Raw genomic sequence first — 15,572 nt, 5'->3', positions numbered from 1 at the left:
GGACCCAGCCCCCGGTCCCTAGCAGGTGGCGTAAGCGTTGGCCCTCTCCCGGATCTCCTCCAGCAGCCCCCAGACCCGCTCCTCCAACGCCTGCAGTCGCGTCGCCTTCGCCGCCATCGCCCGCTCGTTGGCCCCGAAGTGCTGCTCCAGCTCTGCGGGAGGGGGGCACGGTCAGGGTGCAGCCCCCCGCCGTGTCACCGGCCCGCACCACCCTTGGGGCACCGAGCGGGACGTGCCCTGGGGGACGAGGGGGAGACACGCACGGGGAGGTGGGCACCGAGCGGGGTCGGGATGGTGGGGAATGCCCCCCCAACCACACACTCCCCCCTCACCTTCCAGCTTCCTCTTGCTGCTGCTGGCCTTGTCCAGGAGGTCCCGGGCCTCCGCCGTCAGCTGCATCACGCGCTGCAGGGCCCCGCCGGACACCCCGGCCAGCCCGCTCACCCGGCCCTTCAGTACCACGTAGCGCCGCGTCACCTGCGCCAGGTCCTGGTGGCACAAGGGCATGGTGAGGCAGAGCCCCCCGCCCCCAGCACCCTGTACCCCCTTGGTGCCACATCACGGCTGGGCAGGACTGGGGCTCACCTGGCCGAGCGTGTCCGAGGTGGCGGTGGCACGCTGCGCCCCGTCCTTGGCTTGCTGGGCCACGCGGCGGGCATCCCGGCCCTGCTCCTGCAGGGTGGTGACGCGCTGTGCCAGCTCCCGCAGCCGTCGCTGTGCCCGTGACTCCTTCCCCTCCAGCGCCTGCAGCCTGCGCTCCGCCTGGGCAAGCACGGGCACTGGCTGCTGGCAGGCACGGCGAGCGCCGCACCCAGAGTGCCAGCCCCACAGCCTTGGCAAACCCATGGCACCCACCCCACACCATCCGCGTCCCCCTGGCACCAGCCTCGCTACCCTTGGTGTGCCCATGGCATCAGCCTTGCTCTCCACGGCACCGACCCCGTTAGTCCCAGTACCCCCATGGCACCAACCCCATTGCCCCCAGCATGCCCAAAGCACCATCCCCACTCCCCAGCCATGCTGGCAGCATTGGCCCTGCTCCCCCATCCCCCGGCGCGCTGGCAGTCCTGGTGCCCCTCACCTCCTTGACTCTGCTCTCAGCCACCCGGATGGCATCCCTGGCACTCCGCAGGGCGCTCCCCGCCGCTGTCGCCTGTGCCCGCGCCACCTCCAGCGCCCGCTGCGTTCCCACCAGCTCATCCCTCACGCCTTCCGCTCGCTTCCTGCGGGGGCATGGGCGGCTCCAGCCCCTGACAGTGCTGGGGGATGGACCCCCACCCCCTGCCCACCCCGGCATATCCCCCACCACTCGCCTGGCATCCCGTCCCTGCGCCAGCAGCCCCCGTGCCGCGGCCAGCCCCTGTGCCGTGCTGTTGAGCACCGCGTCCACCCCCTCCAGCTGGCCAATGCTCTCCCGCATCTCCCGCAGCAGCTCCTGGATCCGGCCGGGGCTGCTGGGCAAGGAGATGTTCAGCACCTGCCGGGCCACCAGCTCGATGCTGCCCGGGTCAGCTCCCTCCTCTGTGGAAACACGGGAGTGGGGTGGGCTCAGGGTGGGCACGCTGAGCCCTGCCGTGCCCGTGTACCCACCCCGTGCCAGTGCTACCTGCCAGGAAGGCCTTAATCCGGCGGATGAAGTCCCGCAGCTGGGCCGTCGCCTTCTCTGCGCGGCTGCGGGCAGCCTGCGAACGCCCCAGCGCCTCCTCTGCCCGGCTCCGTGCCCCCCGGGCCAGCTCCTGCACCTCCTGTGTCTGGGGCGCATGGGGCTGAGCAAGGGGCAAGGGGTGGCCCCAGGGAGGGGGCACGGGGAGGGGTGGGCAGGGAGTATGAGGGGACATGCTTGGGGACAAGATGGGGGCATGCAAGGGGGTGTAATGTGGTGTGTGAAGGGGCACGGGGGGCATGCAAGGGGACACGAGGGGGTGTGCAACAGGGTTACGAGGGGGCATGGAGGGGGTGTGCAAGGGGACATAAAGGGGGTGTGCAAGGGGGTGCAGCAGTGGCCCAAGGGGCATCTGCGAAGCGGCATAAGGCGGACATATGGGGGGGCATGCTTGGGGGCATGGAAAGGGCACAAGCAAGATGTGTGAAGGAACAACAAAGGGGCATGGAAAGGGCCTAAGTGGGACATGGAAGGGGACATCAAAGTGGCACAGAAAGGGCACAAGCAGGCCATGCAAAGGGGACACAAGGGCACCCCGAAAAGTCCCATGAAGCCACCACCCCTACCTTCTGTGCCACAACACCCAGCTGCCCCAATGCCACCTCCAGCTGCTGCGAAGCATTATGGGCGCTGCTCAGGGCTCGAGCCGAGATGGGCAGTGCCCCCGCGCACCCCATGCCACCGCAATGCCGTGTCCCTGCGCTGTCCTGGCACAAGGCTCCTCCGCAAGGCGCTTGCTCACAGCTCAGGTCCCCGGGTGCCCCACAAATCTGTGGTGATGCCAATGGTGGAGATGGCAGCTCAACCGCATGGGGGGAGACCCCCATGCTGCCCCAGCACGGGGATCTCCCCCTACGTGCCTATTCGTCCCTCCCCGGTCCCGCTCTCACCTTCTCATTGATCCTGGCAACGCTGAGTCCCATCACCCGTTTCTGTGCCTCCCGCAAGGATTTCCGTGCTGCGGCTGTGCTGCGTCGGAAAGCATCGCCCTGCTGCCGCAGCACCCGCTCGGCCGCCTGCCGCGTTGCCTGTGCCCCCTTGAGCTTGCTGGCTGTGCCGTTCACCACCGCCTCTGCCTTCCGCGAGTCCTCCACCGATGCCAGGATGCTGCGGTAAGACTCTGCAGGTGCTGGTGTCAGGGTTCGGCTGGAATGGTTGCCACCAAACCCCCCAATCCTTACTGGATGCTCTTACCGCCAAATCCGGCCGCTGCTACGGTGCTCAGGAGGATTTGGAGGTGGGAGGCAGTTCGGTTGAGACCCCCCAGCTCGCGGCTCAGCCTGGCCAGCCGGCCGCGGTGCTTCACATCTGCCTGTGCCAGCTGATCTAGATGTTGTTCCAGCTCTTGGAGCTGCTTCCAGAAGTCATCCAGCTCCATCCTTTGTGGGGAGGAGAGGAGTCTCAAGCCTTTTTGGGTGACAAAAGGGGGGTCCCCCTCACCCTAGCCCACTGTGCACACTTGCCTGGTGCCATCCAGCCGCCCGGGCAGCCCATCGAGGAGGGGGCTGCTGGGGCTGCCCCCCTCGCCCAGCAGCCGCTCCACACGTCCCAGGGCCTCCTCCAGTGCCCGCAGGCGGCGGGGGCTGAGCGGGGGCATGGACCCCCCCTCCCGCAGCGCCCGTGCCTGCGCTCCAAGGCGCTGCAGCCCGTCCCGCAGGCTGCCCAGGGTCGGGTCCCAGCGCCCAAAGCAGGGGTGGCAGGGCGAGCAGCGGGGGAAGGCCTCCTGGTAGCCCCGCTGGCAGCGGTCACAGCGCAGCCCCCCGAAGCCCGGCCGGCACTGGCACTGCCCGCTGGTCTGCTCACACTGTGGGCTCTCAGAGCCCAGCGGCTCACACTCGCAGGCTGTGGAGACAGGCGGTGGCATGTCCCCACGTGTCCTCAGAGTGCCACCGTGTCTCCAGAGTTCCACCGTGTCCCCACCATCCCACTGTATCCCCGTGTCTCCAGAGTCCCACCGTGTCCCCAGGGTCTCCTATGTCTCCACAATCCCGCCACGGACTCAGGGTCCCCTGAGTCCTCCATGTCCCCAGAAACCCACCATGTCCCCAGGGTCTTCCATGTCCCCAGCATCCCACTACGGCTCCAGGATCCCCCATGTCTAAAGGGACCCACCATGTCCCCTTGATCTCACCATGTCCCCAGGATCTCCTGAGTCCGAGTCCCCTGTGTCCACAGTGTCCCACTGTCTCCCCCAGGGCCCCCATGTTCAGAGTCTCCCACTGTGTCCCCAGGGTCCTCCATGTCCCTAGAGTCCCACCGTGCAACCCCCCACCCCACGTCCCCAGAGCCCCTGCGCCCCCGATCCCTGGGACGCGTCCCCACCTCGGCACTCCCGCTCGGGGTCTCCCCAGTGATGCTCCTGGCACTGGGAGCAGACGCGGCCCCCAAAGCCAGGCCGGCACTGGCACTGCCCCGTCACCTGCAGCGAGAGAGGCGTGCTCAGCCGGGCGGCTCACCGGACGCCGGGAGGGCAGTGGAGCCATGCCAGGGTACCAGGGGCTCACCGTCTCGCAGGCGGGGTGCAAGGCGCGTGTGGGGTGGCAGCCACAGGGCTCGCAGCCCCCTGGTCCCCCCAGGCTCCAGAAGTGGGGTGCGCAGCGGTCGCAGCTCTTGCCCACCACGTTGGGCCGGCAGGCGCAGGTGCCACTGCTGCGGTCGCAGGTGCAGGTGCCGGCGGCACAGTGGGAGGCCAGGGTTCCCCGTGGGTCACAGCTGCAGCCTGCAGGCAGGTGAGGGGCCACGTGGGGCTCAGCCCGTACCCTCCACCCAGGGGATGCTCTCCCAGCACCTGGCCCCAGCACCCCAAATCCCCTGTCTGGCCCCAAACCCGTGCACAGCCCCAACCCCTCCCAACCCCGATCCCTGTCCCTTGCCCAGCCTCGACCCCGGGCACAGCCCTGAATGCCCCCTGACAGCACCAAAGCCCACCTGGCCCTGACCCCACCCAGCTCCAAACCCCCAGACACCCCCAAAAACCTGCCCAACCCAACGCCCCTGCGCAACCCCAATCCTCCCACACCCCAACCCTGAGCCCTTGCATCAGCCCAACCCCCCTCCACTCCCCCAAACCCTCGCACAGCCCCAGCCCCGGCACAGCCCCCTGCCCCACTCACGCCGGCAGCTGCGCTGCAGGGCATTGCCGTAGTAGCCGGGCTGGCAGTGGGCGCAGCGGGGCCCAGCGGTGTGGTACAGGCAGCGCAGGCAGTGCCCCGTGCGGGGGTCACAGGCCCCCGGGTCGCTGGCATCGATGTTATTGTTGCATTGGCAGGGCCGGCATACGCCACCCTCCATCTCTGGCGTCCCAAAGTAGCCAGGGGAGCAGCGGTCACAGCGGGGCCCTGCAGGGATGGGGGGGCTGTGGGTGCTGGGGTCCCTCAGCTCCAGTGCCGAGGGGTCCCCACTGCACGGCACCTGCTCTGCCCCTCACCGGCGTATCCAGGCGCACAGAGGCAGACGATGTGGTGGGTCTCCTCGTCGGCGTGGCAGGCGCTCCCATGGTAGTGCCGTGTGCCGGGGTAGCCGGGACAGGGGCAGGGCCGGCACTGCTGCCCCGAGCCCAGCACTGGGTCGCCGTAGTACCCGTCCTGGCACCTGCAAGGATGAGGGGTGAGTGCCACGGGGTCCATCATATCCCATCCCACCATCCCATCTCCTCCATGCCATGCCATGCCATGCTATGCCATCATATTCCATCCCACTATCCCATCTCATTCCATCACATCCTATCCCATCCCATCATGTCCATCCCATCCCATCATATCCATCCCATCCCATCCCATCATATCCCATCCCACTGTCCCATTATATCCCATTGTATCCTATCCCATCCAATTGTATCTATGCCGTCCCATCTCATCCCATCCTACGCATGCCATGCCATGCCGTCTCATCCCATCTCCTCCCACCAGGCTCACCTCTCGCAGTGCCGTCCAGCGGTGTGGTCGCGGCAGCGCAGGCAGCTGCCTGTCTGGGGGTCGCACTCCTCGGTGTGCCCGTTGCACTGGCAGGGCCGGCAGGCAGGAAAGCCCCAGTGGCCAGGCTGGCACTGGTCACACTGCCGGCCCACAGCACCAGGCTGGCAGCGGCACTGCCCGCTCACAGCGTCGCACAACTGTGACACCGAGCCCTCCGGGGAGCAGGCACAGGCTGCGGCATGGCATGGCTCGGGTCAGGCACATGGGTACAGGGACAGACAGACAGATGGGGGACCAGGGCGCGCCCAACGCACAGGCTATGGCACAGGAGGGCTCATCTGGATGCACAGGTGGGCAGACAGACGGGCAGATGGACAGATGAGTGAGTGCAAGGCAGGGCAATGCCCATGCCAGGCAGGAGCATGGGGCTTACATGGATGGATGGATGGATGGAAAGACAGATGGACAGAGGGGGAACTGGGACCCAACCCACAGGCTGCAGGACAGCAGGGCTGAGATGGACACATGCACGGACCGATGGACAGACAGACAAGTGAACAGGCAGACGGGCAGCAAACGGGGCTCTGACAACTGGACAGACAGACAGGAGGGACAAGGATGCCTGGCAGGTAGAGATCCCACTACTCACGGCTGCAGCCCAGGGGTCCGAAGCCGTAGCTGCCCGGGGCACAGTGGTCACAGCGCCGGCCGAGGACGTGGGGCTTGCACTCACACTGCCCTCCCTGCACCTGGCACTCGCTGCTGCGGGAGCCCTGGGGGTCGCACTGGCAGGCTGCGGGCAGCAGGGCCAGTGTGGGGCCAGGGCTGCTCTACCCACACCCTGCCCGCACTCTGCCACCGCTCCCCTGCCCAACCCTGCTGCGGGCATGGCTTCATCCTGTCCCGCTGCACCGGGTAACCCTGCCCACCCCTGCAACGGACATGGCCTCATCCTGACCCACTGCAACAATCATGGCCACATCCTGACCCACTGGCATGGGTACCGCTGCCCACCCCTGCCACGGGCATGGCCCCATCCCAACCCACTGCCCTGGGTATCCCACTCCACCCTGCCATGGGCATGGCCCCATCCTGACCTGCTGCAATGGGCACAGCCCAATCCTGACCCACTGCACTGGGCATGGCCCCATCCTGACCCACTGCCCGGGGTACCCCCGCCCACCCTGCCTGACCCACGGCACCGCGCAGGGCTCCACCCTCGCCCACTGCCCCAGTCACGTCCCCCGACCCCGGCAGGGTGCTCTGCCCGCAGTGACCCCACTCACGCAGTGCCCCGCCGTGCAGCAGGGCTGACACGCTGCAGACCAGGCGGGCGCAGGCCTGGGCCAGGGGGTGTGGGGGGGCCATGCGAAACGCCTCCAGGCACCGATATCGCTCTAGCTCCTCCCGGCGTGCCGCCGCCTCCGCCCCGTGGAAGCCCGGCAACTCCGACACCCGAGGCAGGAGCACCAGCTGTGCCGGGAAGCAGGGAGGGGAGAGGAGATGGGTCTGGGGGGGCACAGCCACTCCCTGCCATGGGACCTGGCCCCTGCTCCCAGATGGGATCCATCTGCTGTGGGGCATCCCCGACCACCCCAGACCCATTGACAGTCCCAGCTCCGTTCACAGCCTCAAGCCCATCAGCATCCTCAACCCCATTGATACTCCCACCCAAATTGCCATCCCCACAGGCCTCCTTATCCCTGTCCCCATTGACATCCCCAAGGCCAACCCAAACTCCATCAACATCCCCAGCCCCACTGATGTCCCCTTCCCCATCAACATCCCCATCCCCCTTCCCATCCCCATCAACATCCCTATTCCTATCCCCATCCTCATCCCACCCCATCCCCCGTGCAGCCCCAGAGGGGGGTCACTGCCCACCCCAGCCCATGGTCCCCCATCGCTGCCCATCAGCCCACCCCTGCCGAGCCCCAGGCGTGGGGCACAGCAGGACCCCCCTCACCGAGTCAATGAGGATGAAGGCGCTGGGGTGGCGCTGGGTGACTCCGGCCCGTTGAAGCCGCATGGTCACCTCGTAGGGGGTGCTGGGCTCAAAGCAGAAGGGCCGGGACAGCAGCACATACCTGTGGAGAGGCAGGCATCAGGGCACGGGCACAAAAGGGCCATGGGAACGGCCATGGGACAGCAGCAGGACCCAACCACCTCCATTGTCCCCATCCCCATCCCTCACCTGTATGGTAGGATTGTCCCCGTTTCCATCCCATCCCCATTCCTCAGTTCTGGGAGTGTGGCAGGGCTGTCCTTGTCCCTGTCCTGTCCCGATCCTTGTCCCCATCCCCACCCCATCCCCATCCTCATCCCGTCCCCATTCCCATCCCACCCTCATCCCATCCCATCCCCACCTCTGGCTGTGGGGCAGGCTCTCACGGTACATCTGCTCGGAGGGCAGCACGTTCCCGCAGCGAGGGCTGGTGGGCAGTGCCCGGGAGCTGACGCCGACCACAGCCTCCCAGTCCTCGGCCGACTACGGTGACAGGCGAGGTGGCGTCAGGGCCGTGCCATGCCATACACGCCGTGGCCGTGGCCGTGGCTGCACTCACCTCAGGCTCATAGCGCAGCAGCAGCTCGTAGTCCATGGGGTAGGGCACGTCGTCCACGCGGAAGGTCAGGCCAGCCCCGTCTCTCACCCGGGCGAACCCCGAGCCTGTCCATGTCACCATGCGCCCGGTGCCGTCCCGCACCACCTCCTCCACGTCCGGCTGGACAGAGGACCGGCACAGCTCGGCCCCAGCTCCCCCGGCTCTGCCCCCCCGGCCACCCCTGCCCCGCAGCACCCCACCATGCCCCATCCCACTTCTGCTGGGGCTCACCTTGGGGGGCTGCTGGCGGCCGCGGCGGGAGGTGGCGCGGGGCTGAGGGGCACGGGGGGGGCTGCGCTGGTGCCGTGGGCGCCCCTTCCGCCCCCCTGGCTCCCTGGTGTCATACTCCAGGCAGTCCTGGGGCACCTCCGCCCGGATGGTGCCCTGCGGGGACAGGGTCAGGGGACGGGTGGCCGTGCACAGGGACAGCCGTGCACAGGGCACGGTGACAGCCACATGCAGGACAGGGTGACAGCCACGCGTGGAGCATGGTGACAGCCATGCATGGAGCACGGTGCACGGTGATGGCCATGCACAAGCCCAGGCTGGGGGGGGGCAGGGACATCCCCAGGAGACTCACCGGGAGCTGGGGATGGCCGTGGCTGTGGCCGGTGGCCCGCTCGGCCTCATAGGTGTAGTAGTCAAGGGGGGCGCAGAAGAAGCCAGGCTGGACCTGGTCGCACTGCCGCCCCATGAGGTGGGGACGGCAGGGACAAGCCCCGTCCTCCATGGAGCACCTGGGGGTGGCTGTCCTGTCCCTCTGTCTGTCCTTCCGTCTCGCTCTGTCCTCACCCATCCCTCCTTCCATCCCTGTCCCCATCCCTCCATCTCAGGATGGAGACCCCTCCCTCCATCCCAGTCCCCCCTATGTCCCCAGCCCTGTCCCCATCCCTCCACCAATGTCCCCATCCCTCCTTCCATCCCTGTCCCCATCCCTCCATCTCGGGATGGAGACCCCTCCCTCAATCCCTCCAACCCAGCCCCCTCTATGTCCCCAGCCCTGTCCCCATCCCTCCCTCCCCACCATGCTTGACCCCAGCCCTGTCCCCACTCCCAACCCCCTCCATCCCCGTGCCCCACCGGTTGTTGTAGGCTCCCCCAAAGTCGCAGGCGCAGGGTCGGCAGCCCCCCACGTCATAGCTGAGGCCCCAGAACTCGGGCTGCAGTGAGAGGGGGGGGGATGTAGGGCAGGTGTGGGGCCAGCCCAGCCCTGGGCATTGCTGTGGGGCTGGGGAGAGTCAGGGCCACGGAGCGTGGTGTGGGACAGGTTGGGGCACTCACCACGCACTGGCTGCAGGAGCGCCCGGCCACGAAGCGTTTGCAGTAGCAGTCCCCGCTGATGGGGTCGCAGGGGGAGCTGCCCGCCACCGTGCCCCGTGGGTCACACCTGCACGCTGCCCCACACACACACATGCACCCCCACATCTGAGGGGCTGCCACATGGCACCATGGCCCATGGGCTTCATAGACCTCCCTCCCCATCCCATATCCTTCCATCCCTCACCCCTCCACTCCCATCCCTCCATCTACATCCCTCCATCCCACATCCCTCGATCTCCATCACTCCATCACCACCCCTCCATCCCATATTCCTCTATCCTCATCCCTCCATCTACATCCCTTCATCCCCACCCCTCCATCATCCCTCCACCCCACATCCTCCCGTGCCCATCCCTGGGTCCCAGCTCACGCTGGCAGCCCTGCGGATCGCCATGGCTGAGGCCGTAGGCGCCATGCCGGCAGCGGTCACAGCGGGGACCGGCCACGTTCTCCTTGCAGCGGCACTGCCCCGCAATCATGCCCAGCGCCACGTCCGTGTGCCCATCGCAGGCACCTCCATCCAGCGAGCCCGCCGGGTCGCAGTCACACGCTGCCGAGAGAGAGAGAGACCACGAGGAGCTGTGGCTGCAGGCACCGGGAGCTGCAGAGCTGGGGCTGGTGGCACTGGGAGCCGTGGGGCTGGGGTCCCATGGGACTCACGGGCGCAGGCAGTGGGAGCACGGATGTCGGAGCGGGGGTGCCGGTAGTAGAAGGGCTTGCAGAGGTGGCAGCGGCGGCCCATGGTGTTGTGCTGGCAGCCGTCACACACGGCCCCGCTGCTGTTCCCCGTGGCCAGGAAGACGGCCATGTCGAAGTGGCACCGCTGCGAGTGCTCGTTGCAGTCACAGCCTGCAGGGACGACACCGTGGCACAGCATGCGACACCCCAACCCCCCACCTGGTAGCTCCTCAATCCCAACCCCTCAAACCCCAGCCTGCAGAACCCCCAGCCTCACATCCCAGCAGGATGCACCACCACCCCCAATTGCAGCCTGCAGCATCCTGACCCCCCCAAACCCCAGCCCCACATGCAGCACACTCAACCCCAAAGCATGGAATGTGGGACCCTCAACACCCAGCCCCGTGCCACGGCCCACGGGATGCTGAACCCTCCACACACATGCAGGACCCCAAAATCCCCAAGCACAACATGCAGGACCCCCATTCCCCCAACCCAGCGCATGGGACCCCAAGTCCCTGGGCACAGCACGGTGCCGGTGTGGGGCACTGACGGCGGCAGGCGTTGGTGCTGGAGCCCTCAGCCGGGCGCCAGGGCAGGTCGTGGTAGAAGTCCTGGCAGCGCTCGCAGTTCAGCCCCTCTGTGTGGTGCTCGCAGACGCAGCGCCCGTGGATCTGGGGAGGGAGCAGCCGGCTCAGTGTGGCCGCCGGGTCCCACAGGGCACTGTGCCATGCCGTGGTTGCGTGTGCCTCACCATGCCGGGGACAGAGGATGTTGGGGCACCGGGTGCTGGGGCACAGTGGGCAGCGTGACCGTGACAGAAGCAGCTCCCGCGCAGTACCAGCTCATCCACAGCGTAGTAGTACTTGTGCAGCACCTCCCGCCGCGAGTCCAGCAGGTTGTCCCCCAGCGTGTGCAGCTTGGTGAGGTTCACCCGCAGGTTGGTGACGCGCAGCAGGTCTGGGCGGGAGGTGGCACCATCAGCACCCGTCCCGCCGCCCACCAGCACCGTGGCCCTGGCACCCCCGGCCACGCACCCTGGATGTCCGGGCTGTAGGGATCTGCCACAGGGATGGAGGGGTCCAGCACCTTGAAGATGACCTGGGAGGAGGAAGGGGCGGGTGAGCCCAGCCCCCCTGGTCCCCTAGCCCCACTCCACACCACCCCAGCCCCACGCACCTCCCCATGGCTGGAGGGCTCGATCTCAGAGTAGCGCTGGTCACACAGCACCTCATCCACCAGCCCCGAGGGCTGGCCAGGGATGCCAGGGAAGAGCTTGGAGCAGTTGTAGGCGAAGTAGCGGTAGACCTTCCAGCTGCGCCCGAAGTCAGCAGAGCGCTCCACCAGCATGGCCGCAGGGCGGAAGGTCTGTGGGACACCCAGCTTGGATGGGGGGCCAGCCCCGCAGCCCCTGCAGGACTGTCCCGTCCCATCCCACCCCATGCCAGGCACCCATGTACCGGGACTCACCTTAAACTTCATGATGAGGTGGGTGAAGTGGAACTCGCCCTCCAGGTCCAGGCGGATGCTGACATGCTCCACGCCTTGGGGGGACAGAGAGGTGATGGCAGAGAGTGGGGAAGACCCACCCCCCCAGGTCCGATGGCCATGCAGCCCTGAAGCACATGCACATGGGAGCAACCCTGCTGTCGCCCCAGCCTCACCGTTCTCTGACTGCCACCAGGTCCTCTGGCCGTGGGGTCCGCTAAGGTAGATGACGTTCTCGATGCGGTGGCTCTCGGGCAGGGACGGGTCCCGCGAGTCGCAGGTGAAGCATTTCTCCGAGTCCTGTGCCGGAGAGTAGCACCATCAGGGATGGGCGGCTGGAGGCTGCACTGGTGCCCAGCTGTGCCAGCGCTGTGCCGGAGCCGTACCAGGACCGAGTGGGCTCACCTGGAGGTGGCTGACGATGCAGTACTCCTGGGGCCCGTCTAGCCCGCAGGTGGAGGTGGCACTCAGGCGGGGGGCTCGCCCCACCAGCAGGTTCCCGGTGGCTGGGTAGCAGCTGCCACGGGCGCAGCCGTGGCTCAGGTCGGGCTCCTGCCAGCCCCTCGCCGCTGGCACCCCTACTGCAGAGAGCGTGAGGGCACGGGCTGGGGGCCGCACTAGGGCCCCCAGGTGCCCTCCACCCCTCCCCACGCACCCCAGATGCCTGTCCAGCACCCACCCCACCCCCAGCCGTCCCATCCCGTCCCATCCCCGTGTCCCGACCCACTGATGCAGCACGAAGCTCCATGACCCGGAAAGGTGCTGGCAGCAGCGCCGGGGCCTCGTGACCGGGGGCAGGGAGCGGGGCCGGGCGGGCAGCGGGGGCGAGCGGGGGGCTGGGCTGCCTGTGCCCCTGGGGGGCCGGGCAGCCCCGGGGCGCCGAGCGGTGCCAGGGGGAGTCGGGAGCCAGGTCAGGCGCTTGCTAATCCCGCCGGGGCTCGGCGCAGCCCTGATTCCCCGCTGGGATTTGTGGCGGTCAGGCCTTTGCTGCTGCCAGCGAGGGAGCATCGCCATCACCACCGCTTCTGCCGCCCAGCACCCTCTTCATCCGGGCTGGGGTCCCATGGGCACCACAGCCCCCGGCCCCCCAGGAGCACAGGGTGTCCAACCATGGTCGGTGCCCCGCTGAGGCCAGCGCTTACCCAGGAGGAGAGCGAGTGCCAGGAGGTCCATGGGCAGCCAAAGGCTCTGCCTGGGGGGACACAGAGACGGCACTGCGGCAGGGTGCAGGGTATGGCACGGGGCACAGGGCAGCCAGGGCCTGGCCTTTCCTGGCTCTGGCACGGCCATGCACCCCGGGGTGCACCCACCCAGCTCCGGCATGGCCGTGCACCCTGGGGACAGCACTGGGAAGCGGGGTTGGGGGGGCGGTTGGGTCCCAAAAGCCTCCAGGGTGGCACCCAGTGCCCACCCCCGTGACTGTGCCCCAGCCCTGCATGGCCCCGAGGGGCTGTGGCACACAAACCCGGGTGCATGGCTGCGCGTCACACTCCCAGACCCTGCACGAGCTGTGCCGTGCCCCATCCTGCCCTGCTCGGGGCGGATCCATCCCTTTGAGTGCCACTGGTGTCCCGGGGGGGGGTCCCAGCACCAGGTCAGGGCCAGCCAGGGAGGGGAGCCAGGAGCACCGGAGCCGGCTGGGCGAGAGCATCCCTGCCGCTGGCCGGGGTCCCGCTGTTAATTTTAGGCTGGAGCTGCCTTTTGTGCTTCCTTCTCTCCCGGTACCGCCCGCTCCCAGCCTCACAAGCGCTGGATCAAAGCCTGGCCCCGGCGTTGCCCAAACACATCTTTCCTGTCCCCGTGCGGGAGCCAAGCCTGGGGCAGGGGGGCTCGGGGCGGCGGGAGGAGCCGCGGCTCTGCCCCGGCACCGCTCGAAGCCACGCCAAGGCGGTGGGTGAGGCGGTGCGAGGCCGCATGCTGGCACGGGGGTCCCCAAGCCCCGCGAGCCCCCGGTACCTGGCGTCCGGCGGCGTCCGGCGGGGCCAAGGTCAGGGGCGAGGGCGGCGCAGGACCCGCTGCCCCGCAGGCTGGGCGCGCAGAAATGAGCCGGGGCGAGGGCGGCGATGGGATGGCGGCGGCCAGCGGCCCCCCTTCCCCGTGCACGATTCTTATTCAAATGGGCTGCCCGCTGAAAGGGACGGCGGTCTCCAGGCTACGGGAATGTCACTGCCGATTCCTTCTGCCTGGAGGCCCCCACCGCCCGCCCGCCCGCCCGTGGAGGCCAAGCCGGCCAGGCGTCGGCAGCCCGGGCACGCCCCAGCCCCTGGGCGGCACGGCGGGCCCCGCCGGCGAACAAAAGGGCGCCTCGTGGGCCAGCGAGCCAGCGGCGCCGCGTTCCCCGGGCTCCCGGCACGGCACAGCAGGAACGCGGCTGCCGCCACTCGCGGCGAGGCGCGCGGGGCAGCATGGCGGGATGGGCGCCCGATGCTCTGGGAACCAGCTGGCGCAGCTGTGCAGGGGGCCACGGCACCGTTTTTTGCCCCATCTGGGGATGCCCCATGGTGGAGGCACCAGCACGGTTAGGCTCCAGGGTGGAACGCGCCGAGCATCTGCCCCACCGGGAACTCGCCCGGGCACAGCCACGATGTTGCCGGCTGGGCACGTTCGTCCCTCCCGAGCGACCCAGCCCTCCCCACCACCACAGCTCCCTGGGCAAAGTCCGGCACACGCCAGCCCCAGGAAGTGCACCACAGGTGTGGGGGGACCCAGCCCGTCTCTCCCAAGGGACGCCTCGGCCCCTTCCTTGTGTGCCACCTCCTGCCGGCTGCCAGGACCCAACCTGTGCCCTGGGGCCGTGCCGTGTGCCAAGAGCTGTGCCGTGCCTCGGGGCTGTGCTGCGCCCCAGGGCTCCCCGCCGGCATGACGGCTCCTACCTGTGTCCGTGGGGCCTGGGGTGTCAGGCAGGTGGCTGGTGGCCCCGGGTGGGCTGAGGAGACGCCCAGCTTGGCCCTGCTGGGGCTCGGCGGCTGTTCCTGGAGGAGGGCGGCCGGCGCCTGTCTCCTCCTCCGGCAGCCGTGCCAGGCAAGGGGAGGGACCTGCCTGCACAGAGCTTTAGCCAAGGTGAGGCAGAGGCCAGGTACAAGCCAGCGGTGACCCACATCTGGCACAGTGGTGCCCCGTGTCCAGGCTGGCTGGAAGCCGGCACGGCATCCCTACAGGGCTGCCGTGCCCAGTTGTGTAGCACGTGGGGCCGCTGAGACAGGGAGCTCAGTTGGGACTCGCCTGCACCACACGGGCCCGTCTCTGCCTATTCAGGGCATGTCTCCAGCAGCGATACCGGGAGCCCCGGTGCGGCACAGCAGCCAGCCACGCTCCCCCAGCACCCATGTCAGATGGATCTTGCTCCCCCGCCCCATGCTGGCACTGTGGGCACCACCATGCCCTAAGCCAGGGCCCCACTCACCCCGTGCCGGTCAGTGCTGCCTGGGGTCCTTCCAAATGGGTGGGCTGGGTGCTGAGCCGGCAGCCCCAAAACCCTGCGGGGAGCACAGCCGTGCACCAGGGCCAGGCTCGACAGAGACCCCGCTGTCACGCAGGGATGGTGCCTTTTATTAGCCGAGGCCAAAGGAAGGAAGAGGAGCCGTGTGCTCTCCACGCCAAGGCTGCGCTCTGGCTGCCCGCCGGTGAGCAAGGTCGCGGGCAGACAAAGCAACAGCTCCCCGAGCTGCTGGCCATGAGGGTGCCAAAACCCATGTCCCCAGGGACACCCCGACACAGCGCGGGGCTGGTCCCACATGCCTCAGCGGGACAAGCGATGCTGCAGGCAGAGCCCTGCCAGCTCCCTATGGCCATGCTCTCAGCAGGCGCTGGGAAACCTGGAGGAAGGGCAGGACTCTGCCCAGCCAGGCTCCAGCAGCGCAGGGTGGTGGCCGGGCACCACCACCTCCTTGGCTAGGAGAGCTGGCA

At 68.4% G+C, this 15,572-nt stretch overlaps 1 protein-coding gene across 4 annotated transcripts; it reads right to left on the bottom strand.

Annotated features, from left to right (window-relative positions):
* Positions 1–5: 5 nt before the first annotated feature.
* On the bottom strand, positions 6–14,649 carry LOC126049704 (laminin subunit beta-2-like). Of its 4 annotated transcripts, none has more exons than XM_049826535.1 (36): positions 14,540–14,649; positions 13,623–13,794; positions 12,809–12,858; positions 12,072–12,247; positions 11,843–11,966; positions 11,649–11,722; positions 11,358–11,546; positions 11,216–11,279; positions 10,933–11,138; positions 10,732–10,852; positions 10,161–10,349; positions 9,871–10,050; positions 9,462–9,574; positions 9,261–9,340; positions 8,761–8,917; positions 8,412–8,564; positions 8,142–8,300; positions 7,944–8,065; positions 7,544–7,664; positions 6,864–7,050; positions 6,227–6,370; positions 5,578–5,809; positions 5,091–5,254; positions 4,777–5,001; positions 4,168–4,382; positions 3,986–4,082; positions 3,127–3,505; positions 2,858–3,042; positions 2,554–2,783; positions 2,230–2,433; positions 1,607–1,751; positions 1,310–1,521; positions 1,082–1,219; positions 586–762; positions 333–489; positions 6–152 (listed from the first exon to the last, which is right to left on the bottom strand). In XM_049826535.1, the coding sequence occupies exons 3-36, from the start codon at positions 12,837–12,839 to the stop codon at positions 19–21; spliced, it is 5,484 nt and encodes a 1,827-aa protein (XP_049682492.1). In that variant the 5' UTR covers positions 12,840–12,858; positions 13,623–13,794; positions 14,540–14,649; the 3' UTR covers positions 6–18. The 4 variants fall into 4 exon arrangements, with proteins under 4 accessions (XP_049682492.1, XP_049682493.1, XP_049682496.1 ...); XM_049826536.1 differs by having other exon boundaries at positions 12,072–12,244; XM_049826539.1 differs by lacking the exon at positions 8,412–8,564.
* Positions 14,650–15,572: the final 923 nt, after the last annotated feature.

Source organism: Accipiter gentilis, chromosome 23 (assembly GCF_929443795.1).
Source record: "Accipiter gentilis chromosome 23, bAccGen1.1, whole genome shotgun sequence".
Classification (NCBI taxonomy): Eukaryota; Metazoa; Chordata; class Aves; order Accipitriformes; family Accipitridae; genus Astur; species Astur gentilis.
The sequence above is the reverse complement of the archived record's forward strand: the minus strand, read 5'-3'. Positions and strand labels throughout refer to the sequence as shown.